The 15,080-nt window shown below is 41.9% G+C and overlaps 1 protein-coding gene across 1 annotated transcript in view; it reads right to left on the reverse strand.

Moving 5' to 3' along the window:
- Positions 1 to 15,080, reverse strand: part of ntrk3b (neurotrophic tyrosine kinase, receptor, type 3b) — a 229,834-nt gene that overhangs the window by 103,857 nt on the left and 110,897 nt on the right. Inside the window, exons 5-7 of the mRNA XM_069657671.1 lie at positions 8,476 to 8,630; positions 7,763 to 7,905; positions 5,283 to 5,424 (exon numbers count right to left, since the gene is read on the reverse strand). Of these exons, the coding sequence (XP_069513772.1) occupies positions 5,283 to 5,424; positions 7,763 to 7,905; positions 8,476 to 8,630 (440 nt within the window). The remainder of the gene's footprint in view (positions 1 to 5,282; positions 5,425 to 7,762; positions 7,906 to 8,475; positions 8,631 to 15,080) is intronic.

Genomic DNA, 15,080 nt, shown 5'->3' on the forward strand with positions numbered 1-15,080 from the left:
TGTGTCAGCCCTGTGATTGACTCACGACCAGTCCAGCGTGTACCCCGCCTCTCGTCTAATGACAGCTTGGATAGGCTCCAGCACCCCTGCAACCCTGAACAGGATAAGCGGTATAGATAATGGATGGATACAGATAATAGGGAGGAATACAGATGCTGTAAAGTGAAAAAAAGTACCGAAGGCAAGGGATGAAAATATAAAAAAGAGAATTTAAATTGGACCCGTTTGAGTGGGCCCTGTCCACAGCGGTACATAGCTTAGCATCTCTGTCGGTACTCCAATTGGCTTCTCCAAACAGGGGCAACGATGACCGCTTACTACTGCAGGAACTACACTGACTATGGGTGAGAACCTCATACAGCCCCACTTCAAAAAATCCAAACTCCCCCTTCAATGCATTGATGTACCTGCAGAACAGCTGAGGGAAGGACTAACGGAAAAACACATGTTAAGTTATGTGAGTCCACCGTGCTGTAGAGCTGCTATTGTTGGCGACAGCAGCAGGACAAAGCCTCTGCAGAATTTTGCATTGTGGTTAATTACAGTTCCTCTAAAATGGGAAACTCATCTTTGAATGCAGAGAATGTTACTTGACGGCTGGTAATTTCCCTGTCAATCAGATTACTCTCTAATCAGAGGAGCAGTTTGAGCTATTTTATGACATTTCCAGAGACAATAGGCTGCACAGGGGAGGAAATGTAATTACCATCAGAGCATGTGGTGAAAAATTAATAAGTTAATTTGCAGCACCAGCAGAGAGTGTCAACAGAGAGAAAATGCCTGGAGATGTACATCCTTAGTGTCCGTATGGAGGAAGCCCCGAAGACAAGATGTTGCAAAGTCAATCTGTCATTCCTGCATAGTCCTTAGCAGCTCTGCTCCGGTAGGAGTGCTTGAATTGGTGACAAATCTCCCCCTGTCCTGCAGCGTGATGCATTGCAAACAGCCACAATAGATTGTGCTCTACAACAGCGTGCGCGGTACAAAGAGAAAAATGTCAGGCACCTTTGATAAATATTGGCTGAGAATACAGTCTGTCCCAAATCTTCCCAGGGCCGCTCCACAGGGTGAACTTACGTAAGAGCTGACATATATGCTGTAATTCACAGACGGAATAATAGAGGCACATTCTGACGGTTACCAAATCATTGCTTTATCATTGCTGAGGGTTATGTTTTTTTTCCTTGTCTCTTTCCGCTCAGATCAAGGCTGAGCTTTCACGCGGGCTGCAGGGTTTATTCTTGCTAATTGGCTACATCAATTTCACTTGGTTTGTGACTCTGCAACACCTCATTGCATTCTAAATGTACCTGCATAATTTGCCTGTTCGGCTTGATAAAGGAGATTTTTTTCCTGTTGTAAATTATTCTCTTAGACTGTCACTGTCATTAATGCAAGATATATTTCAGCCCCCAACATGAGTCCATCAAAGCTGACATGAGAACATGCAGAAGAAAACCACAGGCTGTTCCTGGCTCCAAGCATGTGCACTGTACAGGCTACACACTAAATAAAGCACTTTTTTTCTAAACTTACACGTCAAAATAAATCACTGAAGTATCTCCAAATAACCAGATCTGTACCCGACTCACGTCATAAACCAGATCTTATGCAAAACCTTGTTTAAGATAACATAAGGTGATTAAACACAGTGTATTAAAACAGCTGCAAATCTGCAGCCTAACTGTGATATTATTTTCATAGTGCTATTTTTCTGTTCAACTTTTTAAAGCCTGCCTCCAGTGAAAATCAAGTGTTTAACCTTGTAAACATCTCCATGTGGCGTTGTTCATGTGCTACAAGACATATCAGGGACAACATCAGCAGTCATCTCCCTGGCTGGGCCTGTCTGCTTTTAAACTGCAGTGTAACAAGGACAGGCTGAACAACACGTTTTCAGATTTGAGACGTCACAAACCTAAGGAGCCAATCCCGTTAATGGACGGGGTGACGCTATGCATATCATTATGTGTAACCTATGGCAACCACTACAGCGATGCGCAAGCCAGCTGTAACTGTCACCACTACTAATTACTATATTTTAAGCTAGCTATGTTTTCACAAGTTGCCACTAAACGACGGCAGAGATGTGTTTTGTTTTCGGCTGTAATTTTACGAAAGGAGAAACGTAGTACAGAGCAGACAGGGACTATGTAGATTCAGAAATTTTTAATGAGGGAGAAGGAGGAGATGCCTTGAGAGGATTTTTAAAAGGTAATTAAACATATGTTGCAGAAAAACATATCGGACACAATTTTTTATATCAGACAGAGCATTTTCTATGTCTTAAAACATGACTTGAGCTGGTCTTTAATATTGCACTATTCCACTCTGCAACCTTTTATTTTAGTCATGTCAAAATGCTTCACACCATGTGTGTATTACAATAAAGTCTGCTGTGCTATTATGTCCATTTTTCTTCAAACTAACATTCTATCTGTACATGGGGGCGGTGTCCATAGTTAATAAACCTATTGTTATTATCAGTATTATTTCTGTTATTGTTGCTGCTGTCTCCTCTGCTCCTACTCTTGAGTTGCTGTAGCAAGTGAACTTCTACCAGTGCAGGATCATACAGTTTATATTATCTGATCTCTTCCATGCAACCATTATCTATACACCTTATCATGTTCAGGTTTCGCAGGGGGGCTGGAACCTGTCCCAGCTGTTATTGGGCGAGAGGCAGGGCACACCCTGGAGTCCTGAACTGATCGCCAGTCAATCACAGAGCTGACACATAGAGACAGACAACCTTTCATCTCACAATCACACCTATTGTGGTGTGATAAGAGTCACCAATGAACCTAACGAGCGTGTCTTTGGACTGTGGGAGGAAGCCGGAGGAAACCCACGCATGCACGGGGAGAACATGCAAACACACACAGAAAGGCCCACTACATCTGAACTGGGATACTAACCAGCAACCTTCTAGCTGTGAGGAGACAGTGATAAGGTAGCTTTATGGTAGAGTCAGATAGAGTCTGAAATGTGATGGCTATGACTGAATATTGAAGAAGTCAACACACCCCTTGTTGTCCCTGTAGGAGTTACATAGTGTAGAGAAAACGTGCACTGATGCATTCAATCTAGACGTTTCCTCATTATGCTGATAAAAAGACAATCAGAGCAGCATTACCGTCCATGCAGATGTATTTGCTAATACAAGTAATGGCTTCAGGAATCTAAATTATGGAGAGCTAGCTTTTCAAACATTATTACCTGTGGCTGGTGTTTACTCTTCACTATGGTCAGTCATATTCACAGTCAGCACTCCCTGACTATCTGCACCAGCTTGCGTCTGACTAAATAGTAACTGTAGCTGTGAGACATTGATGTATGCCTCACAAATAACTGACTGACAGAAGCCTCACAATGAAGCTGTCAAATGAACAAATGTCACTTTGTCACTGTGAGCTAATACCAAGAGTTTCAAATTGTTCTGTCTCCTGGTATCCTGGATTATAAATCTCACCAGCCTGTAGCAAACTATGACAGACTTGACCAAACTGTGGTGGTCTCCAGATGAGCTGATAGCTTCTAATGTGGATAACCACTAGCTGAACAGTGGGCAACAACAATTCATTGCCACCTATCACAATGTCAACAGTGTTCAGTGACTTGTGTCTTCAAAAACAGATCATGTTATTCAGGGTATTCATGTAGAGAGCAAATACGACAGATGAGTTGATAATATTTCTGTTATTAAATGGTTAACTGAGACTGTTAATGCCACACTTAACGCTAAGCTAACCTTTACTGACCCTGCATTTTATCTTGAAAGTACAATATGACACACTGCATAGTTACGCATGTGTCATGGCTCTACTGGAGGAAACATCACTTTGATCCAGACTGATATGTCTCACTCTTCCTCGAGCACCACCATGATGGTGCCTCTTAAGCATTTGGTAAAATCTCTTGTAAACAACTATTGGATGGTTTGCTTTGAAATGTGGCACAGATATTAATGTTCCCCTCAAATTGTAATCATTTATACTTTTAATACTTTGCTTTTGTAAGCTACAGTTGTGATGCTTCCGCTAATTTAGTTACACTTTTAGTTGTGCTAATGATATGCTAGTTAGTGCTGATTAGCATCCTTTAGCGTGAAATGCGATACGGTAGATATTGCCATTACTTGACAATACCATAAGCATTGTCCCTGTGAGCATGTTAGCATCCTGAAGTTAGCATTTAGCTCAAAGCACTGATGTATATATGTAAAGCTTTACAGAGAGGCTAGCTTAGCTGTTATTGTCATCATAAGAAGGCAGACATTTCCTTTAGCTGTACGCTGAAACTTGGCTCTAAATGGAACTGTATAAAAGTTAATGAAGTAACAATGTCACTGTCATTTTTACGTACAGCCTAACCCGGCGGGGCTGAGTGCTAGCCCCAGACAGTGCACCTTCTAACACACCTCTCTCTACAAACTACAGTAGCTGTGTGGTAGGGTATGTAGTATCAGCGTTGTCAGTACCTACAGCTTGCTTGAACGGAGCCTGGGTCTGTTGAAGTTGGCCATGGTAATCGGTTAGGTTAATTATAAGTATTGGGATAAGGGAACAAGGTGAGGGGTTTCTTCACTGAGCACTAATCTTTATCATTAGGGCACAAGTATGTTTAATTCAAATACTTACAAAAAAATCAGATATAATGACTGTAGCCTACTAATTATTTACTATGTCAAAATCCAAGACATTTAGTTTAGTTATTAAGTAAAACTGAAAGCATCAGTCAAACAGGGGCTGGTGTGACATGTTCCTTATTAACCCAAGCTATCACTTAGTTATAAAAAGCCTGTCTACTTTCACAGTGTCACACGTTATTATTTTTTTTCCTTTGCCATTGTTGTCCTCGTGATTTTATTCTACGCTCAGTTCACACCACGGGCAGCTTTACATTTTATTTTAAATTAAAGTCATTTATCCCAAATGTCCCACAGTTGACCTTGACACTATTAATTAAAAAAAAAGCCTGAACATAAGGAGATTAATTAAGTAAGTCGGACAGAATGGGGAAATATTGTATGTCAACATAGTTTACTTCACATAACTCATGAACAGCATTAATATGAACTCTGATTTAAAGGAATAATGTTTGCTAATTACTATGCAAATTTAGCCCCAAGGTGCACAAGGCAGAGGCAGGTAATCCACGAGGAGAGCCTGCAGTGTGAGCGTGAGATGTGAGCGGTTACTGTTAACTACAGGCTAACAAACAGCCTTCACCTGTCTGCAGAGCGTGAACAGAGTTCATAAAGATTTAATAATCCAACTCACATTGCACGTTGAGCTGGATGGAGGAGTTGGTCATCCCCACCACGTTCTCTGCGATGCAAGTGAGCTGGAAGTTGTTGTCATCTCGGCTGATGTTGAACAGAGTCAGGTTGATGGAGTGGATGTTCGGCCAGTATACATTAGACTGCAGGAAAAGAGAGAAAAGAGAGGTATTTGGTTACATACTTCTGGGGTTTTATAATATATAAATGTAATTATAGATTGATTAACTAAAATGGCTGTAGGGCGAGAATTGCAGCAAGAATGTAAACAGTGATTTAGCGCATGTTGGCACTAATTGGACTAACTGATTCACAGCTTTTCACCTTCAGGTAACAAATATAATACTTATGATTCCCCTCTTGTCCTTATTTGGCCAGGTTCCCCAACACTTTACTCATCCTGATGAGCTACAGTATCCGTCTCCCCTAAAACATCCAGCCTGAGGCTGAAGTAACTGTCATCTGTGAAGTCACTGAAAGCATTAAAGACACGGATGACAAATGCAGCCGCACAGTCATTTCACAAACTGCTGTTCTCCCCGTCTTGCTGTTGTTATTGCTGTGACGTCCCCGGGGCATGTCTCAGAGAGCAAGATTAGCGGGTTAGCCGGCTCACTGTGGGTTCAGCCCAGGCTTCTCTGTCTTAACACAAACTAGCTCAGTTTGAACAGCAGTCATCTCAATCACCTTAAACTGCAGAAACAGATCAGACAGCTACTAAAGGCCTTAGCTGTTCTTGTGAATAAGTGTGTTCAGCTTGACTTGGTTTTTGACCTTTTAACAGAAGCCTGGATTTTTCACCTCCTAAAACACTCAAAACTTTGGATTTTAGCGTTAGGCCAGTAAATGAACACTTAGAATAGAATCAGTAGGATATGATTTGATCTGATATTAGCAAATTCATCAGAACAATTAGAGTCTAGTGGTGTATTTATCACAATTATATTTTTAATAGACTTAAATACCTATTTAAAAGAAACTTAACAATAAAATGAAAGAAAGGTTTTAAATGATGGATAATTAAACATTACACAACAGTTAGTTCAGACCAAGTAATCTGATTGGACAAGAAGCATTCCATCACTGGGACTTTTCACTCTGTGTATCACTCCGCCTCAGCCAGGTGTTCTGAATACTGTTTATTAACATCACAGCAGAGCGTGTATGTCTACATTGATCGAGCTGGTACCTCTGAATCACACAGCAGACTCTTATTTCACTGGTTGATGATAAATTAAAACAGATAAATGTATATGATAACAAACAGCTGATCTGTGGTGATCTGTGGTAACCTGTAGACCCAGAGTGCAGGTGAGTGTTGCTTGGCAACAAAAGTCCAGTTCAGTTAAGTTGTTGAACTAAAGTCGGAGCAAAGACTAATCTGTTGTTGATTGTTACTGTTTACTATTGATTTGCTGCTTGTATAACTGTTGTATAAAAGCAATATCACACTCGAGATCGTGACATTGTACTGAAAGTTGTACATCCTGACCTCGAGTGTGATATTGCTAAATTACCTAAAACTATAAGTTTATGTGGTGAAGAGACTGGGACATTGATGGGGGAATTTATCGGAACAACAGTCTAAACACACATAATTTTATAATTGAAGTGTATCTATTAGCTAGGATAAATTGGACAAGCAATGAAATGTATTTCATGACAGCTGGGTGGCTGTGGCGCAGCGTTATAATAATCTTCTAATTGCAAGGTTGGCGGTTCGATCCCTGGCTACAAAAGAGTCCTTGGGGAAGACACTAAACCCCAAATTGCTCCCGAAGCCATAGCCATTACTGTGTGAAAGTGCGTGCATGTCATTAGTTAGATCCTGGTGTGCAGATTGGCAGATTGGGGGAGCCTCATTACAAGTGTGTATATTATCTTCAATATTGTCACAGGATCAGCTCACAATAACTGACTGTATAAATAACAAAGACTGCATATAGTAAGTGCACATAGTCTCCGTGATATCCATTTGTTTCTGGAATAAAGTTTAGAAGCCTCAAGTCGTGGCATCGTGGCCACCTTGTTTTCTATTCGCAGCCAGATGTGACCATATTTGGAAGAGAGAGGATAAACAGGATTCATTGATTAAATTAGCTGAGCTCCCACTTGTCACTAAAAGCGCCTAAGCCCTTAATTATGCACAACTTAAAGCCTTAATATAATTTTAGTGGATTACTTATTCTAAAATTCACCCACTGTACTATTAACATGTTTAATTGTGCTGTAAAGTTGGGCACTTTAAAATGGGGCCTAATGGAGATTGACTCTCTTTAGGAGTCTGCCTCAAGTGGCCACTCGATGAACTGCAGTTTTTGGCACTTCAACACTGGCCTAATTTTTTCTGCCCCAGTTGTTCCCACTTGATAAGTAATGCTGTGGGGAAAAACGTGAAACCATTGTGTTGTAATATGCAGAGCAACAACACCAATGACAATGCTGCATGTGTGTGTGCGCGCGTGCATTCATGTTTCTGACCAGGTGTGTGTTGATGGAGTGCAGGCCGCTGACTGTCCAGTCCACTTCAGGCAGCGGTGAACCGGATCCGTTGCAGCTCACCGTCACGTTGTCGCCCTCCATCACCAACACACTGCTGTGGCTCACACTGATCTCTGGTAAGTCTGGAAACACACACAAGTACACACAGAGTGAATGTTCCTGTTAATACACACCTGTCAGTGTCTGTGTCGACACGTTTTCACACTGAATCAATTAATCACTTTTCATTACTGTAACAGAATTAGTACAAAGGAGGAAATGGGTTACGCATCCACATATAGACACACACACATCCACCCACACACACACACACACACACACACTTTAGATGTCACAGGGATGAGTCACCACCAGAGATAATACTGCAGAGTCTACAGCCTCTGTCAGAATCAACACACAGCTCCTCACATCAGATTCACCCTCTGAACTCTGTCACACCTCCTCCCCTCCCGCCTCCACTTGTCTCCCTGCTCCTCTTCTCTTTCCTCTAATTCACCTTAAACCCTTCCTTTCCTTCTCCTGCTTTTCCTGTCTCCTTCTGTCAGCCATTTTTCTTCTCACCCTCCACTTTCCAACTTCTCCTTTGCTCTCTTGCTTCCCTCCCGCTCCCCTCTGCTCCTGCATCCTTTTCCCTTTTTAGAATGCAGATCACACGCTCCCTCTTCCACCTCCTCCTCCTCCTGTGCTCTTACCACAGTTGTTGATGTACATGTTGTGCAGTCGTATCTTGGAGGCTCCGTTCCTGCAGTAGAGCTGCTGCGTGTGGAGGCCCGCCTCTCCTCTCTGCTGCCACAGCTGGATCCAGCGGATGTCACAGCCGCATTCGAACACCACGCCGTCCAGACGCCTGCGAACACAATTAAGACACGACTTAATCAACAAAGACAACAACAGCAGCAGTCAAACCACATGGGACGTAAAGAAAGCTTTTATCTGTTTATGTCCCAGAAATATCTGGGGCCATATTGCTTGATTTATCTTTAAGAGCTTTAATAGCTCTTTAGGCTCACTGCATAATTTAAAACAAGGATGCATGCAGCAGCAGAAGGTCCACATGAAAGGGAGTCGGTCTGAAGTGTCCACACATCTACATTATATACCCACAAATAATGGCAGCAGTGACATTAATCAGCAACAGCAAGCTTCAGTTATATCTTCAGCAACATAAATATTACAGTTGCATTGACATGGCAGTATACAATGGAAGGCAATAAGCCTCTTCAACAACAGCAACAAAGCTAACACGAAGCATGGCAGCAAGTCAAGTTGAGATGAACACTAGGAATTCACATCCAGCTTCCTGAAAAAACATCGAAACACGAAAAGATGATGAAAAGATGGCATGTGTCTGCTCTGGTGATGATTGTATGGATGGAAACAAGGAGGCCTTATATAATCCTCTTTAATGCAACAAGGCAACTTTGTAGCCTTCATGTAAAAGGCCTTTATTACCATATAACAACTGGGTCAGCGTTTTAGCTATGACTCCCTTCTTCTCAAGCGAACACACCCGTTCAGCTGAGTGGGAAAAATGGCGTTTTGATGCGAGCATGATCAAAAGTGAGCGCAAAGAAAACCTAACTGTGCAGGCAAGGCCTTATCAGATATATAAACCATACTGTGGAGTGTTTAACAGGTGTTATAACTTTACATTAAAGGGATAGTTCTGTTTTTTTTAAGTGGGGTTGTATAAGGATGTGCTACTCATGGTGATTCATGTTGGGTCTCTCTTTAAATAACATAACAAAGAGTCGGTCTAGACCTGCTCTTTCTGTAAAGTGTCTCGAGATAACTTTGGTTATGATTTGACTATATATATATATATATTTTGCTATACAAATAAAATTTGATTTGATTTGATTGATGAGTTACCTATCAATAGTAAATGTCCTACATACAGTAGAAAACAGTCAGCACGGCCCCTGTTAGGAGAAGCCGTCCAGAGTTCCTACACAGAAGCTAAGCAGCGCTGCAGACGGGGTCAGGAGTACCACGTGCACGTAGGAGTGGCCACTTAAGAGTCTTACATACACAAACATGTCAGTTTTAGTGTTCGCTGTATTTTAGTTTTTGTCACAGCTTCACATTGACGTCAGACAGCCCTTTCCCTCTGCACTACGTCGCACTCTGCACATCGGTCCTGTATACCTACGCATGCAGCGTACGGTGTCGGCTCAGCTGTTCACACTGGACCTGTTTGGTAAAGCAAAGTGGAAACACAATGTCCAATCCAGTTATTTAACCAGTGTAGGAGCCATAATGTGCTTATGCATGTGTTGATTATTATTTGTTTATGTTGCTCTCCTGTTATGGCACCTGGGTGTGGTTTCACCTGCATACCTGTTCAGTTGGGTGGCAGGAGTTCAGACAAAGAGGGTAAGCAGGGCTCCAACATGTTCAGCTGACGGCCACGTCACACTTTGCTGTTTGTATTAGAATCCATTCTAACATGTAAAACTCATCTGGACTAGAGGAAGGGTTTGTTTGTGTCCCAGTTGGCCACATGGTCCAATTAGGCTCTTAGCGGCATCTTACAATCATAATCCCTTCAATCAGACTTTACATATTATTAACCTTAAATCAGCACTTTAAGGATGTTTACACACAACCTTACAACCACGGATGTAATAAGGCTGATAATGTAAAGATGATAATCGGGTATTTTCACAGAGCGGTTGTTCTACTAAGCTGATGTTAGTCTAACAACAGATGATGTGAATAAAACTATTTCATGTGTAATTATCTTCAGTTCTGTGTTTAAAATCAAACTCCATTCATGGTGGGAAATCCCCATGAACACCATCAAACACTGCTCCATCTCCAGGAAGTGAAAAGCCACAGGAAAAGCTGCAGTTGTAGTCTTTGAGAGCAACATGAAGCAGAACCTGCTGCGTCCACCAAGCTGTGCACACTTCACCTTCTCCATCAGCAGCAGCCAGAGAGGAAGCGTTAACAAGCTGCAGCTGCACCAAAACCAACATTACAACAAGCTCATTAGCAGCATTCTTCACAGCACCAATATAATACAAGTATAATCTGCATTGTGATCATGTGACTGCTCGTGCAGAACGCCCCGGCATAGCTGACAGGCAGCACAGAGTTTGTTTTAAAAGAGCTGATTTATGTAAATTACCAGACAAGATGAAAACAATGACGGCCTGCACCCAGGCATCGAAATGTGAGGAGGTCAAAGGTCAAAGCAATGTTCAGGTTATCAGTTGGAGTCAGGCAGGTATCATTAGGCCTCTCTGCGCATACATTTCATTTCCACAGCAGAGAGTCACATTATTCAACACTGTACGCCACCTCTGCATTTTGCATATGTCCAATTTGGAGGCTGTGATTGGCCAATTTTGTCAAGATGAATGCCTGTCCAAATGTCCTTGACAGAGGTCAATAAGATATTGCAGGGAGCATGAATAATGCACGTGGGACGTCCACCATGCCATGAAGTAATGAGAATAGATTTCCTCAGGTGGATCTCGCTTATTATCAGGTGCTCACTGGATCTGGTGCTGTGGTTAGAGCAGAGCCTTCAAACAGTCAGTGTGACAGCAGAGTCGCTGAGCGGGTACGAGACAAGGAAAGGACACAACAGCATCCCTCCATGATGAACTGCTTTTACACAAAAACACTGTAATCTCATGACTTGTTATGTGCAGGTGCTAAAAGTCCATAACGCCATATAAAATCTAAATAAGCCTTAAAGACACAATTTCTCCTTCCAGTCAAACTCAGGTTACTTTTAATCTCCTCCCTTTCTTCAGTTTATGTGCAAAGAAAATAACCTAAAATGTAAAAGTGAACAAACTCATCCCGTTCTTGTGTCTTAAATTGCAGCAATTTGTGTTTTGATCGTAGAACCTCTATGAGACGACAAAAACACTTTTCTCTTCTAATAAATGTTTCCACCTAAGATGCAAAAAGAAAAACAAGTTACTTTTGAATGAAAGAAATTTAAAAGGCTACAGCAAAGATGGAGTTTGAGGAAATATTTTACTCATAGGCGTAGTTTGAAGTTTAAGGTTTGGGATTCACAAAAAAATAGAGGACATGCAATGCGTACAACAGAGTGATGAAATACTGTGAGACTTAATCCGACCACAGAAACCAAACTCACACAAACCGTAAAACCTGATAGTAGAAAATAAACTTTTCCTCAGCTGTTCGCGGTTTCTGCAGAGATGAGCCTTGCAGGCTCGTTCATAGGCCGACCCCGTGGCGTCTGATATAAACCTTAGCATATACGTTAAAACACAGAGAGGTCTGTATTGTAGTGGGATCACTGGGCATGTTCCCACTTTGTGAGACCCTCGGATAATTTACTCTGCAGCGTGCACCTCTCTTCGTTAGTATTTCTCAGAGATGTGGACTTGAGACTTGGTGACTTGGACTTGAGTCGACTCGAGTCACTGTTCTGATGACCTGCGACTTGACAAAAAATAAATGACTTGAGACTCAACTTGGACTTGCAAGTTAATGACTTGAGAATTGATTTGACTTGAGGCATGATGACTCAGATGACTTGCGTGTGTTCATAAGTTTGAATGTTGTTAAATATAAATTGATATAATTCAATGTTGTCAAGTTTCTGTCTAACTATCAAGTATGTACGCAGCACAAACTGGGAATCATGATTGGACGACTCAAAAAGCTCCCCGGTATGTGATCATCATGATTGGATGACTGGCTGTCAGTCAAACTCCTCGCTTTGGCAACACGCAACATCAAAGCCCCCAAAGAGAAGCCTCATCAGTCGTACTCGTTACCATTCAATACGGTCTCAGAGCAGACCATCATCATGGTATTTCATCCCCACTTTCTGGCTGAAAGTAACCAATGCGGTTCAGCACTGTTGCCATTAGCAATGACGACACCGCACAATAACAGTAGTTATTGTGAAATTCTCACCATAGCTGGTTGCCTCAGCCTCTGTGCTGTCAGTCTCTCCTTTGGCCCGAGCTGGTGTTGTTTTTTTTAAAGAAGAAACAGAGTTTATCTATTCAAGAACTCCTTACCTTTAAGGCGGTAGTGATGCAAGTGTTGACCACTAACCTCTCCTTCTTTGCCTGTCATGGGTGCGTGTGTGAGTGTCCCTGCAGGCTGCCGTACCACAGCTTTATGAAAACATTCAGTCACAGAATTAGTTTACTATTTTTCTCTATTATTATAGAGCGGGGCATTACAATAAATTATTAGTTCTTTGTTATAAAAAAAAAATTGAACTACTTTTGCATTTTTGTCTACGGCCACGAGAAACTACAGCCCCCAAAACTACGATTTTGTTGCAGATTTACTTTTGGTTGTGACCAAATGAAGCACAATATTCACACACACCATTTACACAACCACTCTTCAGGCAGATCACAGTGTATCATCCCTCTGGCTATAGTCTCAATTTTACAAATATCAATAAAATGGTTGAACATTTTTCTTAGCAGCTATATTTTCTGCACAATAACTTTGTTTGGTTTTATTGTCTTGTTAAGTCCCTCATCCCCTCGCCTTCTCTGGGGAACGTCACAAAATGTATCCCGTCTTCCTGACAAAAGAACGACGGCTCACACCACCCTGTCTCCCCAAATTACCTTTGAATATCACCAAACTGATGGTCCCAATTACGTCGTGGTAATTAGGCCAATTAGTGCAAAATTGCTGTCTGGATTATGTTCGCAGACAATGTGTTTTGTATTGAATTAAAGACAACATTTATGAGCCCAATGCACTCACTGGGACATGGTTAAGGCTGCATGGCGGGTGTACAAAGTGCATGGCTGTCACATTAGACATCTGGTTCATGCCCACACTCTGGTCTGCGGGTAAGTGTAGAAAACAAAAACACTTTGGTTTATTTAAGGGAGAGATTTTTTTATGTCTTAAATTGCTGCTGACTTTTTCTGTTTTAAACGTGACCATAAAACTAACAAGATTAGATTCCCATTTTTGGTGCAAACAAATGAAATACATGCTCAGTGAACATCCGAGTATATCATCATTGTATCTGTTAATTAATACCTCTTCATTATCTTAATATAAAACATAACTCTGTGGGCCTACGTTCCTCTGTAAAGAAAGGTATCTGCGGCACATTACTTGGCTGGCTGATAATCTTATTACGATTCACTAAGCTCCACAGTCGGGCACCTTGTTTATAATTAGAGTACATATTTCTTTCCAGGAAATGTTTTGGGAAGTTATTGGGGAATTACTGACCTGAGAAATTGAGCTCTTTATTTTAAAACATGAAGGTCTAAATGGTGCTTAAAGGGCCTCTAACAGGAGTAAACATTTAAATTATGATGGAAAATAATTGAATCTCTTGTTAATCTTTCGTCAGTTTGTTGGCCTAAAGGTATCATTTTGCATCCAAACTTCCTGAAATCAGACTAATTAATATAAGGTTAGGTTGTTTTATGTGTAAAACGCCCTCAGAAATAAATATGATGCAACAAGGCAGCTAAAGAATCCTAACATACACACGCATTCAGGCAACATCCATCCATCCATTATCTATACTGCTTATCCTGTTCAGGGTCGCCCGGGGCTGGAGCCTATCCCAGCTGTTATTGGACGAGAGGCGGGGTTACACCCTGGACTGATACTCGTCAATCACAGGGCTCATTAAGGCAACATGTTGGATAAAAACATTGTATACATCACAGGAGTTGAGTCCACGCAGGTGGCTCCCTGCGAGTTGGTTGTTAACGGTTTGCTTTTAATGCTGAGCAAGTTGAACCACAGGGGATCAAAGCTCAGCAGAGCGGGGCGGCCCAGGCTTTCCCCCTTTAAGTAATTATGCTAATTGTTAATAAGAATCACCACCTCCATACATTACCTACAATCCCACAGGGCAGAGCTGATCGGGGCTAAAATGCAGCTGCACAGATGCATGAGAAGGCTGAAGAAAGCAGGAGTGTTTTAAACGCTCGCCCCGCCTGTACGCTGCAGAAGCATGGCTGTGAGTCTGTACGCTGCAGAAGCATGGCAGTGAGTCTGTACGCTGCAGAAGCATGGCTGTGAGTCTTCAGCTACAGTCTGAAAAAGTTATAAGACAACAAAAGGGGGAAAAACTGACAGCTGAAAGTTGATAAATGTGCGGAGGAGAGCAGATTAGACTTCGAGGAGAACAAAAGCAAACAGCAGTGTGACCCCAGATGCAGAGAGCTAACAGCATGATGTTTCCTTGAAGCTAGCTAACGATCCGCCCGCTCCTCCAGAGGAGAGCTAATGATCACCACCGGAGGCTGTTTTTCTGGGAAATGTACACACAGGTGCTTCAGCTGAGGAGCCGCGGATC

The sequence above is a fragment of the Semicossyphus pulcher genome, unplaced genomic scaffold, assembly GCF_022749685.1.
Source record: "Semicossyphus pulcher isolate SPU_LCO1_2020_fin unplaced genomic scaffold, fSemPul1.0.p SCAF_1, whole genome shotgun sequence".
In the NCBI taxonomy this organism is placed as follows: Eukaryota; Metazoa; Chordata; class Actinopteri; order Labriformes; family Labridae; genus Semicossyphus; species Semicossyphus pulcher.